The 19,927-nt window shown below is 39.5% G+C and overlaps 1 protein-coding gene across 7 annotated transcripts in view; it reads right to left on the minus strand.

Moving 5' to 3' along the window:
• Positions 1–19,927, minus strand: part of PUS7 (pseudouridine synthase 7) — a 79,285-nt gene that overhangs the window by 14,982 nt on the left and 44,376 nt on the right. For 4 of the 7 annotated variants that reach the window (XM_028490171.2, XM_055085079.1, XM_028490173.2 and 1 more), the window contains 9 exons: positions 15,449–15,510; positions 14,426–14,586; positions 13,331–13,457; positions 11,834–11,935; positions 9,381–9,510; positions 8,356–8,447; positions 6,677–7,722; positions 6,287–6,386; positions 5,256–5,325 (listed from right to left, as the gene is read on the minus strand). In XM_028490171.2, coding sequence (XP_028345972.1) covers positions 7,586–7,722; positions 8,356–8,447; positions 9,381–9,510; positions 11,834–11,935; positions 13,331–13,457; positions 14,426–14,586; positions 15,449–15,510 — 811 coding nt within the window. In that variant the 3' untranslated portion in view covers positions 5,256–5,325; positions 6,287–6,386; positions 6,677–7,585. Of the gene's footprint in view, positions 1–5,255; positions 5,326–6,286; positions 6,387–6,614; positions 7,723–8,355; positions 8,448–9,380; positions 9,511–11,833; positions 11,936–13,330; positions 13,458–14,425; positions 14,587–15,448; positions 15,511–19,927 lie in introns of those variants that run through there. The other 3 variants (XM_028490172.2, XM_007105797.4, XM_007105796.3) reach the window with 3 other exon arrangements.

Below are 19,927 nucleotides of genomic sequence, written 5' to 3' on the forward strand. Positions count from 1 at the left end.
AGCTTCTACATTAGCACTTGCTGCTTCACCTTGAACTTCTATGCTATGGAGATGGGTTTTTTCCTTAAACCTCATGAACCAACCTCTGCTAGCTTCAAGTTTTTCTTCTGAAGCTTCCTCACCTCTCACAGCCTTGAAAGAATTGGAGAGAGTTAGGACCTTGCTCTGGATTAGACTTGGCTTAAGGGAATGCTGGGGCTGGCCTGATCTTCTATCCGCACCCCTAAAACTTTCTCCATATCAGCAATAAGGCTGTTTCGCTTTCTTATCATTCATGTGTTCACTGGAAGAGCACTTTCAATTTCCTTCGAGAACTTTTCCTTTGTGTTCACAACTTGGCTAACTTGCCTCTTGGCACAAGAGGCATAGCTTTCAGCCTACCTTGGCTTTCAACATACTTTCCTCACTAGGTGTAACATTTCTAGCTTTTGATTTAAAGTGAGACATATGACTCTTCCTTTCACTTGAACACTTAGAAGCCAATGCAGGGTTATTAATTGGCCAATTTTCAATTTTGTTGTGTCTCAGGGAATAGGGAGGCTGAGGAGAGGAAGAGAGACTGGGGAACAGCTGGTCAGTGGAGCAGTCAGAAAACACACAGCATTTATTATGTTCACCATCTTACATGGCTACGGTTTGCGGTGCCCCAAAACAATTACAAGAGTAACATCAGAGGTTACAGATCACCATAACAAATAATGAAAATATTTGAAATACTGTAAGAATTACCAAAATGTGACAGAGGCGTGAAATGAGTAGATGCTGTAGAAAAAATGATGTCAATAGACTTGCTCAACCCAGGGTTGCCACACACCTTTAATTTGTAAAAAATCACAGTATCTGTGAAGTGCAGGAAAATGAGGTATGCCTGTACTAGGAATGCAATAAACATTTGTGGAATGAATGATGCATATGTTTTTCTTTGTAGAATTACAGATATCAATAAGCTGTGCTGTATTTAAAGTACACTATATCTAGGGCTTCCCTGGTGGCACAGTCGTTAACAATCCGCCTGCCAATGCAGGGGACACCGGTTCGAGCCCTGGTCCGGGAAGATCCCACATGCCATGGAGCAACTAAGCCCGTGCGCCACAACTACTGAGCCTGCGTGCCACAACTACTGAGCCTGCGTGCCACAACTACTGAGCCTCCGTGCCACCACCACTGAAGCCCGCACACCTAGAGCCCGTGCTCCGCAACAAGAGAAGCCACCCAATGAGAGGCCCGCGCACTGCAACAAAGAGCAGCCCCCGCTCGCCGCAACTAGAGAAAGCCCGTGCCAAAAATAAATAAATAAATAAACTTATTTTTTAAAAGTAAACTATATCTAATTTTGGATTTTCACTTTTTGGAGTTACCTACATCATGACTTCCTCCAAATTAAAGCACAAGGGCCCGGCCCTAAGTAGCCAGGATGGCTCAGGAAAGAAACAGACTTTAACTCCACATTATTAGACAGAGAGTGGTATTAGGATCAACTAAGACAATATCATCTTTCCAAAGGGTCAAGTCAATGGAAGGTGGCTTCCTTGTCAAATGAAGCGACTGAGTCCTCTAGACCAAGGTTTTTAAGAGTGAAACCTTTTGTCTTGGTCAAAACAGGCATCAGATCTTCCATAGTGAAAACTATTTTTGTAAATAGTAAGAAAAAAAATGTAGAAACAGGATGAACGTGGCCAATAAAAAGAGCAGCCGTGGGTTGGGGGCGTCTAAAGAGAGAAGCAGGGGTGCTTTTACCCACATGCGATTTGCGCCAACACAGATCTCAGAGGCTGCAGGAGGAGTTGATCAGAGTTGAAAGAGAAGTGCTCCCAGGTGTGCCTAAGTGCCTTTCATTCCAGAGAGTTAAGGTTGAGGGATTCTTGCACTTAACCTCGAGCCCTCCCTGTCATGAAAATCCATTTTGGGGTTACTGTGGACTAGTTTACAAACAAAACCTCAAAAAAGAATATCTCCTGCAACCTTTAAAACTCAGTCCCCAAGAAAGTGATAAAACACAGGGACTGGGAGAAAATACATGCCAATTATATATCTGATAATGTATCTAGAAAATATAAAAGAGGTCTTAAAACTCAACCATGAAAAGACGAATAACTCAATTTTAAAATGGACCAAGGATCTGAGTAGACATTTCTCCAAAAAACATAGAAAAAAGACCAATAAGCACACAAAAAGATGTTCAACATAATTAGTCATTAGGGAAATGCAAGTCAAAACCACAATGAGATACAACTTCACAACCACTAGGGTGGCTATAATCAGTCGGATAACAAGTGTTGGTGAGGATGTGGAGAAACTGGAACCTTCATACACTCCTGGTAAGAATGTAAAATGGTGCAGATGCTTTGAAAAACATTCTGGCAGTTCCTCAGAAGATTAAACACAGAGTTCCTATATGACCCAGCAATTCCACTCCTAGTTATATGCCCAAAAGAAATAACACATATCCACATGGAAACTTGAACAAAACTGTTTCTAGAAGCATTATTCATGACAGCCAAAAGGTGGAAACAACCCAAACATCCATCAAATGGATGAATGGATAAACAAAATGTGGTATATTCATACATGGAATATTATGTGGCAATAAAAAGGAATGAAGCACTGACACCTACTACACCATGGATGAAACTTGAGAACATTACGCTAAGTGAAAGAAGTCACAAAAGACCACATATTGTATAACTGCATTTATACGAATGATCAGAATAGACAAATCTATAGAGACTGAAAGTAGTTCTTGCCAGGCGCTGGGCATGGAAACTGATTGCTGATGGGTAAGGGGTTTCTTTTTTGGGGTGATAAAGGTGGTGTAAAATTGATTGTGGTGATGATTGCACAGCTCTGAATACACTAAAAAACCTCTGAATTACATACTTTAAATAAGTGAATTGTACAACATATGAACTATATCTCAACAAAGCTATTAATAAAAAAAAAAAGGCAGAAACTTCAGCCCTGCTTCAATCGCCTTACCCCGCCTGCACAAACAACTTGGGTTCCCAGCTCTGGGTGCTAACCAGTCACAAAACCCCACTCTCATCCCTGAAGCCTCAATTTATATTCCATGAATTTGGAATCTAAAATCTAAACAGAAGCTGCACTAAGGATTAGCTCTGCATTATTTAGAGGAGAGAAAACTGCAGAGTGTCATCAGAACAGCTTAAGGAAAATTTCAGCATCCTGAAATATTTCCCATCTATTAACAGTCATGTTTGCTATGTGCTCCCACAGTAAAAACATTTACTCCCAATCACCAGAAAATGTAATAATCAATTAAGCATTTCAAAATCACATTTAATTAGCCTTACTCCCAACTTACATATTCCCAGTATGACAAACTAAACCTTAATACGGCAGGCATATTTACCATTATGCCAATGACATGCAATAAAGAAGTGCTCTTTCAAAACCTTCCTGTCCAACACAGTAGCCACTGGCCACCTGTGGCTACAGAACACTGGAAATGTGACTAGTCCAAACTGAGGTGTGTTCTTAAGTGTAAAATACACACTGTATTTTAAAGACTTACTACAAAAAGGAGACTGAAAAATATTTAGCTTTGCATATTAACTACATGTTGAAATGATCTTTTAGATATATAGGTTTAAATAAAATACATACTATTAATCCCACCTGTCTCTTTTTAAACAGACTCAATGTGGCTACTAGAACATTTCAAATTACGTACGCAGCTCACATGATATTTCTATTGGAAAGAGTTGCTCTAGAAAAACATTTAGAGCTTTTGAGGGGAAGGTAAGTATGCGTCAGAAGACAGGGCTCTGAATAACTTCTATTATAGGTCCCTGTCGCCATCTCTTTTATTTACTGGTCACTTTGCAGGAGTCTTTACTATGGGTGGAAAAGCTGTAACACAAAGTCATCACCATACTCCTCCGAGACACAACACAATCATACGGACCCTCCAACCATGCTTGCTTTCTGCAGCTGTTGCTTTCATAAGAAGCTACAGCATGTGCCAGCCAGAAGAAAAGTTTTAAATGACAGCAGTTAAGGATAATTTTAATTATCCAGCGGTTCTGGATAATTTCCCCCTGTGGAGCAAAAAGGCCTCAGAGCTTTAAGTATGATTTGGTTGAACCTTTAGACAAGGTATCTAGATGAGAGCAAGGGCAGAAACAAGGATCACAGGTGATCCAGGAGGAAACCAGAACATGAGAAGCATTGAAATGAGTTTAAGGAAGACCCCTAGGGCGATCTACTTCAAGTGGGAACTCTTAAGCCATCAGTGTGAGCCCTGGATCTAATCGCAATGTAACCCCACCTGCACCTGTGGAATGTGTATTACCTGAGCACTTGCCTTTAATCATTAGCATCACTGAGTGTCGCACCTCCCGCGTATTGGAATATTTCTGGTGACGGTTTTGTTATCCAGATCAGTGCTGCCCAATACAGCAGCCACTAACCACACAGATGGCTATGGGGCTGTTGAACTGCGGCTAGTGTGACTGCGAGGCTCAACTTCATTTTAGTTAAATTTAAATTAACACGCGTGGCTAGGGCTGCTGTACTGGCCGGCAAAGGTCTAGAGCCTTGCTTCCCCAAGTGTGGTGTGCAGACCAGCAGCACAAGTACCTCTGGGAGTTTGTCAGAAACACAAGGTAGTTCTGACTCCACCTGGACTTCCTGAAATACATCCTGCAGTAACAGCATCTCCAGGTGATTCCTATGCATATTAACGTCTGGAAAGCACTGACCCAGAGCAGGGGGTCTTAGCTGAATACTACACTGTATAAAAAGTTATCACATATGTGTATGTATAGGTCTATGTGTGTGTATATACATGCTTTACCCCTTTCCTTCCCCTGGAGACAATGTCCACACTTTTTCCTTAGATTTTCCAAGGAGTTTGTGATCCAAAACAGAGAAGTTTTATCCTATAGAAATGTAGCCCCATAAAGTAGGAAAGCAGATTTCACTGAACAAAGAAAAACTTTTAAATTACCCTTTGTTATGCAGGCACACTCTTCAATTCATGAAGGGCAGAACCTGGCCATCCACGGCTTTGAGGTTCTTCTGCTGTGTTCTCACTTCTTCACCCATGCTAACCACACAGTACATTCTCCTAGACTGTTTTTATGTTTCAAAATACCACATGTACATGCATTAGCACAGATAAGAAGTTAGTATAACCTTTATATATATTCTATTTTATATTATACACCCATACCCACACCCTGAATTTTTAGTGCAAAATTGGCCACAAAATGCACTTTAGTGCCAATACATACCGGTTTGTGCTAATTTGTACAGCCTGGAACAACTGGTGGAGTTTTAAGTACTGATGTGCTGTTGCAGCTGCTACCAATTTTTCGGTTGATTCAGGAATCAACCAGGAAAAAAAAAATTTTTATTAGTATCATAGATGTCTAGTTGTTATCTACAACACGTAACCACGAAGATTCGGGAATCAACCAGCTGTCTTTTTAATTAGTATAATGGCAGTCTAGTTATAAGCTACTACATGAAACCATGAACAAAAACAGTTGATGGTCAGACGGTGGTTATTTAGCTTACTTTTCCATCAGTAAATAGCGCTGGTTTTATATTATAATAAAAAACACTCATCCTTTATTATTTGTCTGGCAAAAATTTAGGAAACAAAGATTTCTTTTTTCAAAGGTACTTTTATGTTGAGGATGCGGCTGCTGTCAGGCTTCGTAAGCCTGCCTGATGAGAATCCTGCCCCCCGCCCCCCACCTCCACTTTGTTAACAACAAGATGCTACGGCAATGATTTATTCCCAGGTGACTAAGTCCCTAGCATTAGCTATGTCCCCAAGTCTCAAAATGGCTCTAAGAATCTGCCTTGAATCATTAGTCTCCGCTGCTGTTTAAGAGGAGACATGCACAAACTTGTAGTCAGCTAATGCAGCCAGGAAAATTAACTCGTCACAAAGAGCCACAAGTATCAATACTTCGAAAATGAAGAAAACATAAGTTTAGCCTCACTTTTTTTTTTTTTTTGGTAATGTAAATTTCTAAATGCAGAAGTACGGAATGCACTTGCAACATGCAGAGTTAGGTTCCCTCAATAAATACTTTCTCACTAATCAGTATGGTGAAGAATAACTTGCTAGCACTGGAAAGTACAAATAGACAAATCATACATTTAATACATTTGGCCCTGGTGGGGCAAAAGATTCTTTAGAAATTAGCCAGCTGAAAGGGTAATTTACCAGAAGGGTTCTAATCTTTTTTTAACCAATGTGACAATGTGACAGACATCATTAAAATACCAGGGCTAAAATACAAATTTCCACCTTGTTTCCACTGCCAGATACAGGACGAATGTCATCCACATTCCCATGGTGGAGTAGGGTGGCTTTTCTCTATCCCTTTCTTTTCCATCCAGAAAGCACGCTGGAAGGCAAGTGAGTGGTGCTACTGTAAGAATAACCTTGATGCCAGTCTAACATGGTCAATCAGTCATACAACTAGACACGCCATCATATTATCTCACGCCCAGTCACAACACACCTTTTCTGAGGATCTCTCATTCACTTAGTTTCTCGCCTTCAGTAGGGCCAACGTTCTCATTTGCATTCAGTTTAAGTATTTATTTCATTTATTAACATAACCAGTAGAACTGAGTTTTTTTAAATATTTATTATATTTCGTTCTAGAAATGATGGTACAATTACGTCACACACCTTTGGGAAGGCATATTTATGCTTTCACACCAGAGCAAAGTTTTATGCGTGGCCAGAACTGGCAATATCTAAGCCGTGAATAACAAAGGATAATGCTGCTGATAGGAGGAGCCCTTGTAAGCTTTCAAAAGCTTTCTTCTCTATCATTTATTTTCAGGCAGATATCAATCAGTCCAGTGGAAAGAGTTCTGAACATAAAAGGCACCTAGAATAAAAATTAGACCTTAACTAACAAAAACAGGTGCACATGTTTACATCAAGAAACAAAAAGCCCTACTGATGCAACTCTCATGCAAGCCAATGATAATAATAAATGCAAAAGCTATTGCAACTGAAAAGTCTATAAACACTTACCTGAACCTGGTTCATGAGCTGGATAATGACAATCACTTTGTGTTTTTAAACTTGTGGATGTTTTATCACCATTTAAACAAGCATGAGTACTGTTATTTATATTCACAGGTTTTAGGGGGAAGGGTCACTCTAATTATTTATCCGTAGCCAAGATCTGTTTTGTTGCATTTTCTCTTAAAACGCATTGCTATGTACTCCATTCATGGATGCGTTAAAAATTACTGTTGTCCTTTGAAGAATGTAGCAAAACCTAAAACTGCTACTTTAAACCAAATTCCTTTAAATGATTATAAAGCCAGTAAAGCTGATGTTTTACTATGATTTAAGCACCTGAAATATATTCTAACCAACTGATATTCTCTGAGCTAGAATTAGGATCCTCAAAATTTGTATGTATGTACAAATATTGCAAATTAAGCTAATAAAAACTTAGAAAAATACAAATAGTCTTTTAGTACAAAGATCCAAAATCCACATAGGGGTCTGTACTAAGAGGAAAATGAAAAGGAAGCCAGCAAACATGTGTCTGCATTTTCTAATCTGGAGACAAAGGCCTCAGCGGAGCCAGGTGGTATTCAGCTGGGTCTGGTTCTTGATGCTGGTATCCATTTTTAGCACTTCGCGAATGGCCATGGTCGCGTAGGTAGAAGGAGGGAGAGAAAAATCCATCTTCAGAGCTCTGTATTTGCCTTCTGCCAGGCAAGAAAGAACAGTCAGAAAGTAAGGCAGCTGCAGACAGACTGGGGCGAGTCACATAATCTCTATACAGATAAAAGAACTGTGCTCCTTTCTTCAGCCTACTTCCCATGGGGCCTCAGAAAAATGAGGCATGGAAGTAAGAGATCTGTGAGTGAAGGATCCAGCTGAATCCCTACAGTAATTCTACCTGGAACCTTCAGAGAAAGGGCAGGTGACAGAAGAGCATAGGAGAGAAACACACGTAAAATGAAAAAAAAAAAAAAAAAATTTACAGCACAAGGTGAAAACAGACAAAGGAATGGCAACAAGAATTTGACAATGAAAAGGCATTTTAGACTCTCTTGCTGGGTTTTCACTCAACTCTGTTAACTCTCTATGGGAGTGGGGAGGATATTCAATCACCTAATATCACAACCTTCTATAATGTTCATTCATTTTCAGTGGGAAATACTGTTTTAATCACTGACCTCCAACTGTAATCATAAAACTAAGATGACAAAACACAAAATAGAAATCATAGAGTGGGTTGGGAGATGGTGGTGATTATAAGATTTTTTTTTTTAATATGTTCTTGTATGAGAAAACATTTCAAAGTTGACACAGAACTGATGGCTGAGTAAACTTACCAGAAGCAAACACTGGTGGTGGTTTCCCTTCTAGGTGGTCCACATCTGTGTTGAAGAGTGGAATTTTAGGATCATCATATGCAACGACTTCCCTTCGAAACATATAAAGAAAAGTGTGAATGTGAATTTCCATAACAGGCACTAAGTTACTCATCACCATTTATTTAGCAAGGAAAACACACAGGCCTAGTGTAAATACTTCTAGGTGGGAGTATTCAATAACAGAATACGGCCATATTTTATATATAAATACTATATAGCAGGGTGACAGATGATGCCAGCCTATGCTAAAAATAAAAAATGTTTCCCTAGGATGGAAATTCCTTTTGTATGTAGTTGGTAAGTAGTAAACTTCACTTGGCAGAGATGCAATTGAATTAATCACAGCATCTGTACTTTCTCCAGAGCGGTTATCACCACTAAAAACACCATGTTACCGTGAGAAACTGCTCTCTGGCAAGATGGAGGCCAACTCTGTCAGCCTCTTCCCACAATCCAGAGAAGAGGAGGGAAGAGGAAAAGGGAGAAGAGATGGAGAGAAGGAAGAGAGAATTTCCTGACAGTGGGTAACTAGTCCAGGCTTTAATTTTTTTAATTATCAAATAAAGCTTTACATAATACTAGGTATTAAAGTATTTTAAAATGGGTTAATACAAGTATCTTTTTCTCTCTAGAAACATGATAATGAAACAACCATATCAGTGTGGAACTCACAGCTAATTCTGAGTAAGATAATTTGAAAATCTCAGTTTTTTTAGGAATAGGAAAAAAGTTCATTCTCTGCACATCTCTTCAATAATTTAGCAATGTCAGTAAGATGTAAACTTAGCCACTTTCACTATATATTTGAATTCATTTATCTCCTGATAATTTGAAAAATACCAGGTAGTAGCAGTAATTAGAATAGTACTTAATAACAACAATAACACTTTTATGCCAGGCTGTAAGCAATGACAAATATTTATATAATGAAAAAGGTTAAAATCTAGTAGTTCAGTTCTATTTCATTCCAGATTATTACTCACCAGCTGACATTCTGAGGACGAATAATGATCTTTCGGTAGGCCCCTGATAAGGAATAATCTCTAATTTTGTGTCTCATGTTGTCAATATCAAGATTGTCCGCTGTGAGCATTTCCCTGTAGGCTTCACTAACTAATATAAAACAAAATCAGTTGGAATGCAGCATGTCAACAAGCTACCTTGAACTGTAGAGAGTAACGTAAATTCTGTCACCTTAACAAAATTAATCATCTCAATTTACAATCCAGTCTGTTCTCTGGAATTAAAACGTACTGACTTACTAACTAGTACTAGGTGTCTCCAGTTTAGGTTTGGCCAACTTGTAGGTTATTTTTGCAACCAGGCACAGTATCTGGGGTTAAGGGTCCCAAGGTGGCTACAAAAGGCCATTTCATCAGAAGTTTCTCAACTACAATGTATACGTACTCAGAGTTGGAAGAGACCATATACAGAGCCTCAAGCTCCTTCCAGAAGAAGGTAGTTATAAATAAATGTATAAAAATAAGAGACCTGGGAACACCATCTGGCTCACCCTCGCACCTGATGTAGAAACTTTTTTATAACACCAGAGAGAGACAGTCATCCAGCCTTTGCTTGCACGTTGCCATTTACGGGGAGCTACTACTTTGTGAGGCATGCAATTATTGGAAAATGTTTTATGTGCCAAGCTGAAATATGTTTTCGTGTCAACTGCTTTGGAACACAGATTAATTGCCTTCTTCCACATGTGTTCTTAAGTACTGGGCCTTTAAGCCATGATCTCCTCTAGACCAACAAGTTCCTCCAACTGTCCCTCCTTTGATATTTCTGTACTCCCCACCGACCCCTCATCTGCCTTGGGTAACAGGCTTACGTTAATAGTAACACCGGATACTTTTTATGTAGACTACCACCAAACTGGCCTTTTCCATCTGTACACTTGACCTTTGAGCATAAACATGAGAATTTACATTTAACCCTATTAAATGCCCTCTGCAGTTCTTTTTAAATACTTATTTTCCATATAATTAATATTAACTATTTTGGGTTATACTACTTGCAAATATTAACTATTTTGGGTTATACTATGATAAGCAGATTTCTCTACTCACGTCATTCGTAAAAAACGTTGGTTAGACCAGGGTCAAGGAAAGACTCCCTCACGACCCACTTGTGAGGACAGCAAGGATCCCTAACTGAGCACTGCTGACGCCAAGTGTGCCTACGTCATGAATCCACACGCCTGAACCACCACCCAGCCAGTCTGTGAGCCCCTGTCTTGGCCACGAGGTCTCCACAATCGGCTCTGTCAAAGGCTATGCTGAATGTATGTTTTAACCAATACTAAGTAGTCCAAAGTTTCTGACCTTGAGAGGTACCAGAAAGAAGAAAAGAATGCTTTCTTTTTCTCTCTCGGAAAGAGGGCAAGTGTGGCTCCAAGCATCTCAGCACCTTCCTTCTCTACCTCTTGGTACTGGTCTCCGGTTCCTCGCTGCACCATCTGTGCCATCTACGCAGCACAGGCAGGCCACCCCTCCCTTGTCTACCACCCTTATTCATTCTCCCTCCTCTTGTCTAGTCCTTTTCCCTCCATGAGGCCAACCTCACAGAGCAGTTTGATTAGTCAACATGTAAATGGCAGACTATCACTCAACTCTTTTACAAATATTTGCCTTATCAAAGAAAGGTGTTAATCCTAATCATTCTGTAATTTCAAGGAATATAATGTTGATAAGTTAACTAATTCTGGGCTCTTGAGAGAAAAGATGTTTTAACAGGAAAACACCTCTGACAGACCAGCCCTGGTGAGGAGTAAACTTCCAGGGTCAGTTCCACCAGGGTAGTCCCATGCTCAGGGCTGCTTTATTTTTTTTTTCAATTTCTGAACCTTCAACAGTAAAAGTTCCAATTCCCCTGTCAAAATGGCATCCATGAAGGTACAGAAGTAATTCTTATCAGCCTCTGGGGAATGGGAAATAAGGGTAGGGAATGCTAAGTTTCCAGTTTATAAACTTCTGAGCCCATTGACTCTTAAAACACAATGAACAGATATTACTTAACGCGGTTTAAAAAAAAGGTTAAAAAAAGCAATGTTAAAGTAGAATTATCCATTCTCTTTCTCAATGACTCTTTCCAAACCCTTCCATCCTTAGTAAGAATTAGTCAATTTCAGAAATTTTAAATAACAGTGCCAATAATAACAGCCACAACAATAATGATACCAACACTATCACCATCCCCACCACCTGGTTTCTTAATTTAAATCATCCATCTGAATGCATCTATTTCAGGGAGACTTTTATAAGCAAACACGGCTTATGTATGTTTGAAATCTAAACATTTTTTTCAAGTCGGATGGAAATTAAGGTTCTAAAATCATATTTAAAATACTGATTCTTTTTTCCCTCTCTCAACTCTTGGCTGCCAGTGGCTTAATTATGTCCGACTTTAACTATCTTCCCCAGAGGGAACTTACTTTTATGCTGGGGGTAGATAACATCAAAACCGGGCAAGGGCATTACCACATCATGTATGGAGTAATTATTAACATCGTCTTCCTCAATACAGGTGGCTGTGGCTGAAAATACACCAATGGATAAATTAAGAAGAATTAAGAAAACAGGCAGTATTTCCATAAGCCCAACCTTCTAATTACACATCTAAGCAATCAGAAATGCAAGTGCGCCCAGGTTCAGTGCCCCATGAAGCTTAGAGAAATTAATTTGGAATATATGCCTTTCTGTCTTTTCTATTCTACCCGAAAAATAAATATCGTGGATTCAGAAAAAGTAGAAAACTAAAAATAATCTATTTCTCAGCTGCACCCTCACGTTTTAGGACTCCTGGCTTTTAGCTTCTTTTTCCTCATCAGACAACACTACAAAATACTATTGAAAAGTTATCACAGATGAATGCATTTTGCTAAAAGCATAAACAATGGAAAAAAAAACCCATCTGTATTTAGAGGATGAAATGTAGTAGCACAGGGGACATTAAAATACACCAGATGTGATCAATAATGGGTGAGGAAAAATTAAATCAGGAAAAGATTAATTAAAATTTCCATACAAATGAAAAGCTTTAGTGCATTTACTGGGCACACCTGCAGATGAGCAGACTATCTCCAGGAAGTAGCCAGGAAGAACATGGACTTTGGAAACAGACTTGATGTGATTCTCTTTTATTTTTTAAAAAAATTAATGTTTATTTATTTATTTATTTTTGGCCACACTGAGTGGCATGTGGAATCTTAGTTCCCCGACCAGGGATCGAATCCATGTCCCCAGCGGTGGAAGCGTGGAGTCTTAACCACTGGCCCGCCAGGGAAGTCCCAGCCTTCTCTTTATTTTTTAACCAGCTGTGGAACCTTGGGGCAAGTGACTGAACCTCGTGTGAGGAACAGAGAGAATGCCTCACAGTGATACTATGAGCTTTAAACTAGAAGATGCAGGTAAAGGGCTTACTTAGCACAAGGCCTGGCACACAGTAAGGGCTCAACAGCAGATGGGACTGTTTGCGTGTCTTATGAACATTTCAGGCACGGAGTGTGCACTAAATATCTATGATATCACAGCCCCATGTAAAGTGCGCTCCAGTCTTGTGTTGACTTAAAGAAACCCTTTAAGACTGGCCAACAAGAGCAGGGAGGCTGAAGTACACCCAGAAGCGTAGAGAAGTATTAGCTAGACCCAGATTAGGGTTTGCAAAGGGATCTTAGGCAACACTTAGTCCAAATCTTATCCTAGTTGAGAAAATGGAAGCCCAGAGAGAGTCAGGTGCATATTTTCAAATCAGATGCCTATTTTTCATTACATATAACAGATCCATACCAGTCAGTCTGAGCTTACAATGCCTTTCCATTTCAAGCTTACCAGACAGCTATCTTAACCAGCAGCCAGGCTGGATTTTAAGCACTCGTGTCAAATAACTGAACCCAAGTTTGGGTGAGCAAGGAAGGTGTCTGCCCTTTTACCTCCTTTGAGAACAAGGTCCCCCGGGACAGGGTTCAGGCCGTACTCTTCGATCCTCTTGCTCACCATGTTGTTCCACACATAGCTCTGATAGCTATGAATATACATTAAGCGATTGTTTCTTGGTATCTGATGGGAGAGAAAAAAAAATACATTCTGAATATTAAAAGTACTGTACTTTCCAAGACACCCCACTTGTTTAGTGGTGCCCCTAGTACAAGAAACTCGTAACTTCAATCTCCCATTTTTCTAACAGCCTATAGAAACAGTAACTGACACACAGCCACCAATTTTAGAGACGGAACCCCTCAGACTAGAGGGTGTTCATGATCAGCAGCAGCTGTGGTGGCTCCCGTTTTGCACCCACAGTTCAGACGTTCACGTGAAGAGAGCAAGTGCTTTGGAATTCATACCCTAAATCAAAGATACAGACTTGAAACTCAAGGAGTTGACACCTCAATCACAGAGCTAACAGTGCTTTCTAATTCTATGGAAGGAGAAAGCCTGTATGACTGAACTGACCACTAATTTCCTACAGCAGGAATCCTGATTTTTTTGTACATCTGGGGGAGTGATCAAGACTTACAGTTAGGAGTTAAACTTTAGTCTATCTGTATTATAGTACCCAAACACCAGTATAGGCTACACTTACCATGATGCTACCCAGTCTTGAATCACCACAGAGAAACCACACTAAAATGTAGTCACTGAGACCACTTACTGTGCAACCCTCTCACTGAAGCAGGTTACAGCTCTGATGCTAGACAGTGACTAAGAAATGAACTCTATGATGGGTTCTGAATTTCTCAAATACCAAGATAGTTAATTTAAACTTCCTTGTAGGTATTTTCCACACAGATGCTTTCCTCGTGCCTTGCATGTTAACAACCACTGCCCCACTGCCTGCACCCACCACCCTCCCCTATCACCACCCAGGGTCTGAGCAAGGATCCCGCAGGCAATACCCCTCTCAGAGATCACCAAAGGATCCTTATTTACCTTCTGTTCTTCCAAAATTTAGTAAAATATTTAAAGATTAAAAGTTCAAAGCATTGAGCCACCTCGAGTCAGTGCCTGACTTCACAAATTGCACTCACTATGCCAAATGCAGAGACTATATTCTTCAGTCCGTATTTTGAAAGTCCTCGAAGAAGCTGCCCTTCCACACACCTTTTGACAGGTAGTTTTCGGAGGGCAGCGGCTGGGTCTTTGGTCTTTGCCCATTCCTCCCTGCATTTAACCAAGTACCCCTTTTCAGCTGGTGGGGGGAAAAAAAGCTGTGATTAAACAATTTATCCAAAAGACAGTTCTATAACTTAAAACACTTCACAGAGAACACAAAATTAGAAAGTGCTATTTGTAAGAGAGATACTCTGAAGAGCTTTGGGTCACCTGAGAATAACCATCAGAAAGTGAAAAGATGGGAAGGGCAGAAAGTTTACAGAACTAGATGGCTTTCAACATGCTACCACCCTAGGACTTAAAGCCAATGATTGTTCCGTATCAAGCTGACTCAACATCAGACAAAACCTTGGTAGTCCTTTCTTCCTTCCCTCTCTTTTTCTGTTGTATTGTCAAATTTAATGGGTTACGTTCCGTAAAATTAGACAATCTTATCTCTTTTAACTTGCAAATGAATAATTATCCAAAGTGGGCATAATTATTTTGCTGATTTGTAAAGTAGTACTTAAATCCTTTTCCATACAGTATGACATTAGAGTTTTTAATGAACTCTTCAAACTTAAAAATCCTCAGTGTGTTTTTGCCAAGTTTTTATACTGTATTACATTTTGCTTTAACAAATTAACCACCAGTGAAATCTGTTTGGATTCCTATATGTTCAGAGATTTAATACTGCATGGAGAAAAGGAAATGAATGTATTCATTTATGGATTAATACATTAGATGAGCTAAAGACCTGAAAATAAGATATAAATTATAAATCTCAAATATATACATAAAACTTGTGTAAAAAAAGACATAAACTACACTTTTTACTTTAAAAGCAGTTTTAAAAATTCTGAAATAATGACCCCAATTTGTATCTATACTTCAAAGCAATTCCATGAATACCTAGTCATATATTCTTTTTTTTTCCTTAAGATTATGTTTATTCTCACCTCCAGAACGGGGTTTCAATATTAAATCCATGACTTCAGCCCAGGAATTTTGTAGTATAGCTCTAAAATTAAACAGCATTTATTTTACTTAATTTTGCATTAAGATGAATTTTATTTGCCCAAGCCTGTGGAGTAACAAACCATATTAACTTTATATATTTTATTAAACTTAAAATAAGCAGAAAAACTAATACAATAACATAGGTTTCAAATGTAAATGTCAAAAGAACTTAACAGAAGAAAATTAAAAATATAATGTTTACTCATAACATTTAATATCATTTCACAGTTTTAGAAAGCTGTTATAGTATAAATACTACCTAGTCATGCTGTTATACACGGTATTATCTGTATAAATCAAAGTTGTCTTTATATACTAAAACTTATTTGAAACTTCTCAAAAAAAGTCTCCCGTGTTAAATACTTTCTTGCCTAGATAAACAGAATAAATACAATTTATCCTTCTCTATTATTCTTGTCAAAATGGAAGTGTCTTTACATTTGCTGATTATAAGTTATACATGCTTCTTTAAAATTAAACAGTACATAAGAAAGGTTACCTGATATCTAACCTTTAAAAAATAAACACTGTTAACACTTCAGAGTGTAGTTTTCAAGACTTACTTGATCTTTAAGTGTATGCAGTTTTTTCTTTAACTTTTATTATACTCTTTTATCACACAGAGGTTGTATTTCGTGTATCATATCTGAACTTTTTTTCTAGTTAAGATTTCTGCTCTTGGAGTCATACTTAGAAAGGCCTTCCCTACCATAAGAAAATAAAAATCCCTGCTATTAATTTTTCTGTTTTTCTACTTAACTAGGGTTTTTATTTTTCACGTTTAAGTTAATCTATATGAGATATTTCTGTGTATTAAATTATATAAAATGCTGTTTTATCTACTGATGAGATCATATGAATATTTAACCTACTAATGCAATGAATTAGATTAATAGATATCCCACTGCTGGCCATCCTTGAAGTCCTGGAACAAGCCATGCTCTATCAGTCTTTAAATATACTCCTGAGTGACAGACACGTTATTCTGCTGGCTAGGCCTTCAGTAACATTTCCAAAGAGTACAGTATTAATTCAAGACTAGGACTATTTCTGGCTGCTTTCACACTGTAACAGCAGTGCTGAGTAGCTGCTACACACACTCTATGGCTCACAAAGCCTAAATATTTACCTTTACGGAGAAAGTCTGCCAACATCTGGTGTAATATATTAAAATTTCTTAACTACGGGACTTTTTAACACTTTTAAGATACTACCACACACGTGAAGGTTCAGTATATATCGCCATATTAAAGATGGATATATTTGGTTTATAACAAGCCATCCTATCTGGCTCACCACACATTAAAATGTTTTCTACTTTTCTGACATTATCTTTCCTTCTTCCACCTTTTTAATTTTTTTTATTTTTTTAAAAAATAAATTTATTTATTTATTATTTTTGGCTACGTTGGGTCTTCATTGCTACGTGCGGGCTTTCTCTAGTTGCAGCGAGCGGGGGCTACTCTTCGTTGCGGTGCATGGGCTTCTCATTGTGGTGGCTCCTCTTGTGGAGCACGGGCTCTAGGCACGCGGGCTTCAGTATTTGTGGCTCGCGGGCTCTACAGTGCAGGCTCAGTAGTTGTGGCGCACGGGCTTAGTTGCTCCGCGGCGCGTGGGATCTTCCCGGACCAGGGCTCGAACCTGTGTCCCCTGCATTGGCAGGCGGATTCTTAACCACTGTGCCACCAGAGAAGCCCTAAGTTTTTTAATATGGTGTAAAAGTAAAGTTCCAACTTCATTTTCTTTTTCTTGCAGGTGGATAGCCAGTATCCCCAACACTTACTTGTTGAAAAGCTGTCCTTTCGCCAATTGAATGATCTTGTCACCCTTGTCAAAAATCACCTGACCATATATATTAGGATTTATTCCACTTTTTTTAAAAACAGTTTTACTGAGGTATAACTCACATACCACATAATTTATCCTTTAAGTGCACAACTCAATGACTTTTAGTATACTCCAGAATTGTGCAACATTACACAATCAATTTTAGAACATTTTCATCACCCCGAAAAGAAATCCTAACCCTAACCCATCAGCAGCCACTTATTCTCCATGACCTCTGCCCCATCAACTTCCTGATTCTATGGATTTGCCTAGCCTGGACATTTCATACATAATGAATCATACACTATGTTGCCGTTTGTGACTAGCTTCTTTCACTGGGCATGTTTTCAAGGTTCATTCAAGTCATAGCATGTATCAGTCCTTCATTCCCTTTTATTGCTGAATAATGTTCCATTGTATTAATATGCCACATTTTGTTTGTCCATCTATCAGCTGATAGACATCTGGATTGTTTCCATAATTTTGGCTGCTATAAATATCAGTGTAAATTTTCATGTTGGACATATGTATTCAATTCTCTTGAGTATATTCCTAGGAACGCAATAGCTAGGTCATATGGTAACCCTATTATTTAACTGTGTGGGGAAAAGCCAGACTATTTCCCAAAAAGGCTGTACCATTTTAGATTTCCACCCGCAGGTCATGAGAGTTCCAAGTTCTCCACGTCCTCACCAATACTTTTTTTTTTTCCTTTGGCTGCATTGGGTCTTTGTTGCTACACGTGGGCTTTCTCTAGTTGAGGCGAGCCGGGTCTACTCTTCGTTGCAGTGGCTTCTCTTGTCGCAGAGCATGGGCTCTAGGTGTGCAGGCTTCAGTAGTTGCGGTGCACGGGCTCAGTAGTCGAGGCATGTGGGCTCTAGGGGGCACGGGCTTCAGTAGTTGTGGCTTATGGGCTCTAGAGCACAGGCTCAGTACACCTGCCGCATGGGCTTAGTTGCGCCACGGCATGTGGGATCTTCCCGGACCAGAGATTGGACCCATGTCCCCTGCTTTGGCAGACGGATTCTTTTTTATTTATTTGTTTATTTATTTTATTATTTTTATTTCTGGCTGCACTGGGTGTTGGTTGCTGTGTGTGGGCTCTCTCTAGTTATGGTGAGCGTGGGCCACTCCTCACTGCGGTGTGCGGGCCTCTCATTGCAGTGGCCTCTCATGTTGCAGAGCACAGGCTCTAGGCATGTGGGCTTCAGCAGTTGCAGCACGCAGGTTCAGCAGTTGTGGCACAGGGGCTGAGTTGCTCCGTGGCATGTGGGATCCTCCCGGACCAGAGCTCGAACCCGAGTCCCCTGCATTGACAGGTGGACTCCTAACCACTGCGCCACCAAGGAAGCCCGGCAGGTGGATTCTTAACCACTACACCACCAAGGAAGTCCCCCACCCATACTTATTTATTGTCTGTCTTTCTGATTTTAGCCATTGTACTGGGTGTGAAGTAGTATCTCATTGTGGTTTTGAACTGCTTTTTCCCAGTGATTAGTGATTCCTTAGTGATGTCAAGCATCTTTTTATGTGCTTATTGGCCATTAGTCTATGTTCTATGGAGAAATGTCTACTCAGATTCTTTGACCATTTTTCGGTTATCTGCCTTTTTGTTTTTGAGTCGTAACAGTTCTTTAAACATTTTGGATTCAAGTCATTCTTCCACCTTTAAACTATAAACTGAGGGTTATTTTCTTTAGGTGGTCCTGTGGTGGTAACAGTGGGCTACTCTGAAGCTAGGAAACATTCTTATGTTATAAAAACCGTTGGTTAGGAATTCTGAATGGATTATATACTGACTTTATACTTGGGCATGTTAATGCAATTTTGGTCCTGAATAAATCTGATGTCATTTTCCTTAGCTATTTTACATTATCTTTGGCGTGTAAAATTTACAGGGTCCCATGGCTGCTGTTCTGCCGAATTAGCTACAAATTCAAAGGGTGATACAGCCTTCTCTTAAATATTCTGGCTCACAGTACAATTAGCATCTTCATTATCAATGTCCTCTGAACATTAGCAAGATTGAAAATATTATCTTTTATTATCTAATAATAGTGATTATTATTTATTCAGTTTTCTTCCTGGCAACAATTTTTTTCTCTGGTTACTATATTCTAACTTTAATATATTACTTTCCATTTATTGAGCACTTCTATCTGCTAGGCATAGAAACAGGTATTGCATAGATTTTTTCTTACTTCATTTTCACCACCCCTGTGAGGTTGGTGTTATCCTTTCCATTTCACAGATGACTAATGTGAGGCTCAGAACTGAAATCTGACTTCAGTGCCTGAGGGGTTTTCTTTTGTTTTGCGCTTTTTTTTTTTTTTTTGGCTGAACTGCAAAGCTTGCAGGATCTTAGTTCCTCGACCAGGGACTGAACCCAGGCCCTAGGCAGTGAAAGCGTTTAGTCCTAACCACTGGACCGCCAGGGAATTCCCCCCTTCTGCCTGAGCTTTTAACCCTCACAACACTGCCTCAAAGAGGTAGAGGACGGGCTTCGCTGGTGGCACAGTGGTTGAGAGTCCGCTTGCCGACGCAGGGGACGCAGGTTCGTGCCCCGGTCCGGGAAGATCCCACATGCCGCG

Source organism: Physeter macrocephalus, chromosome 5 (genome assembly GCF_002837175.3).
Source record: "Physeter macrocephalus isolate SW-GA chromosome 5, ASM283717v5, whole genome shotgun sequence".
Lineage (NCBI taxonomy): Eukaryota > Metazoa > Chordata > Mammalia > Artiodactyla > Physeteridae > Physeter > Physeter macrocephalus.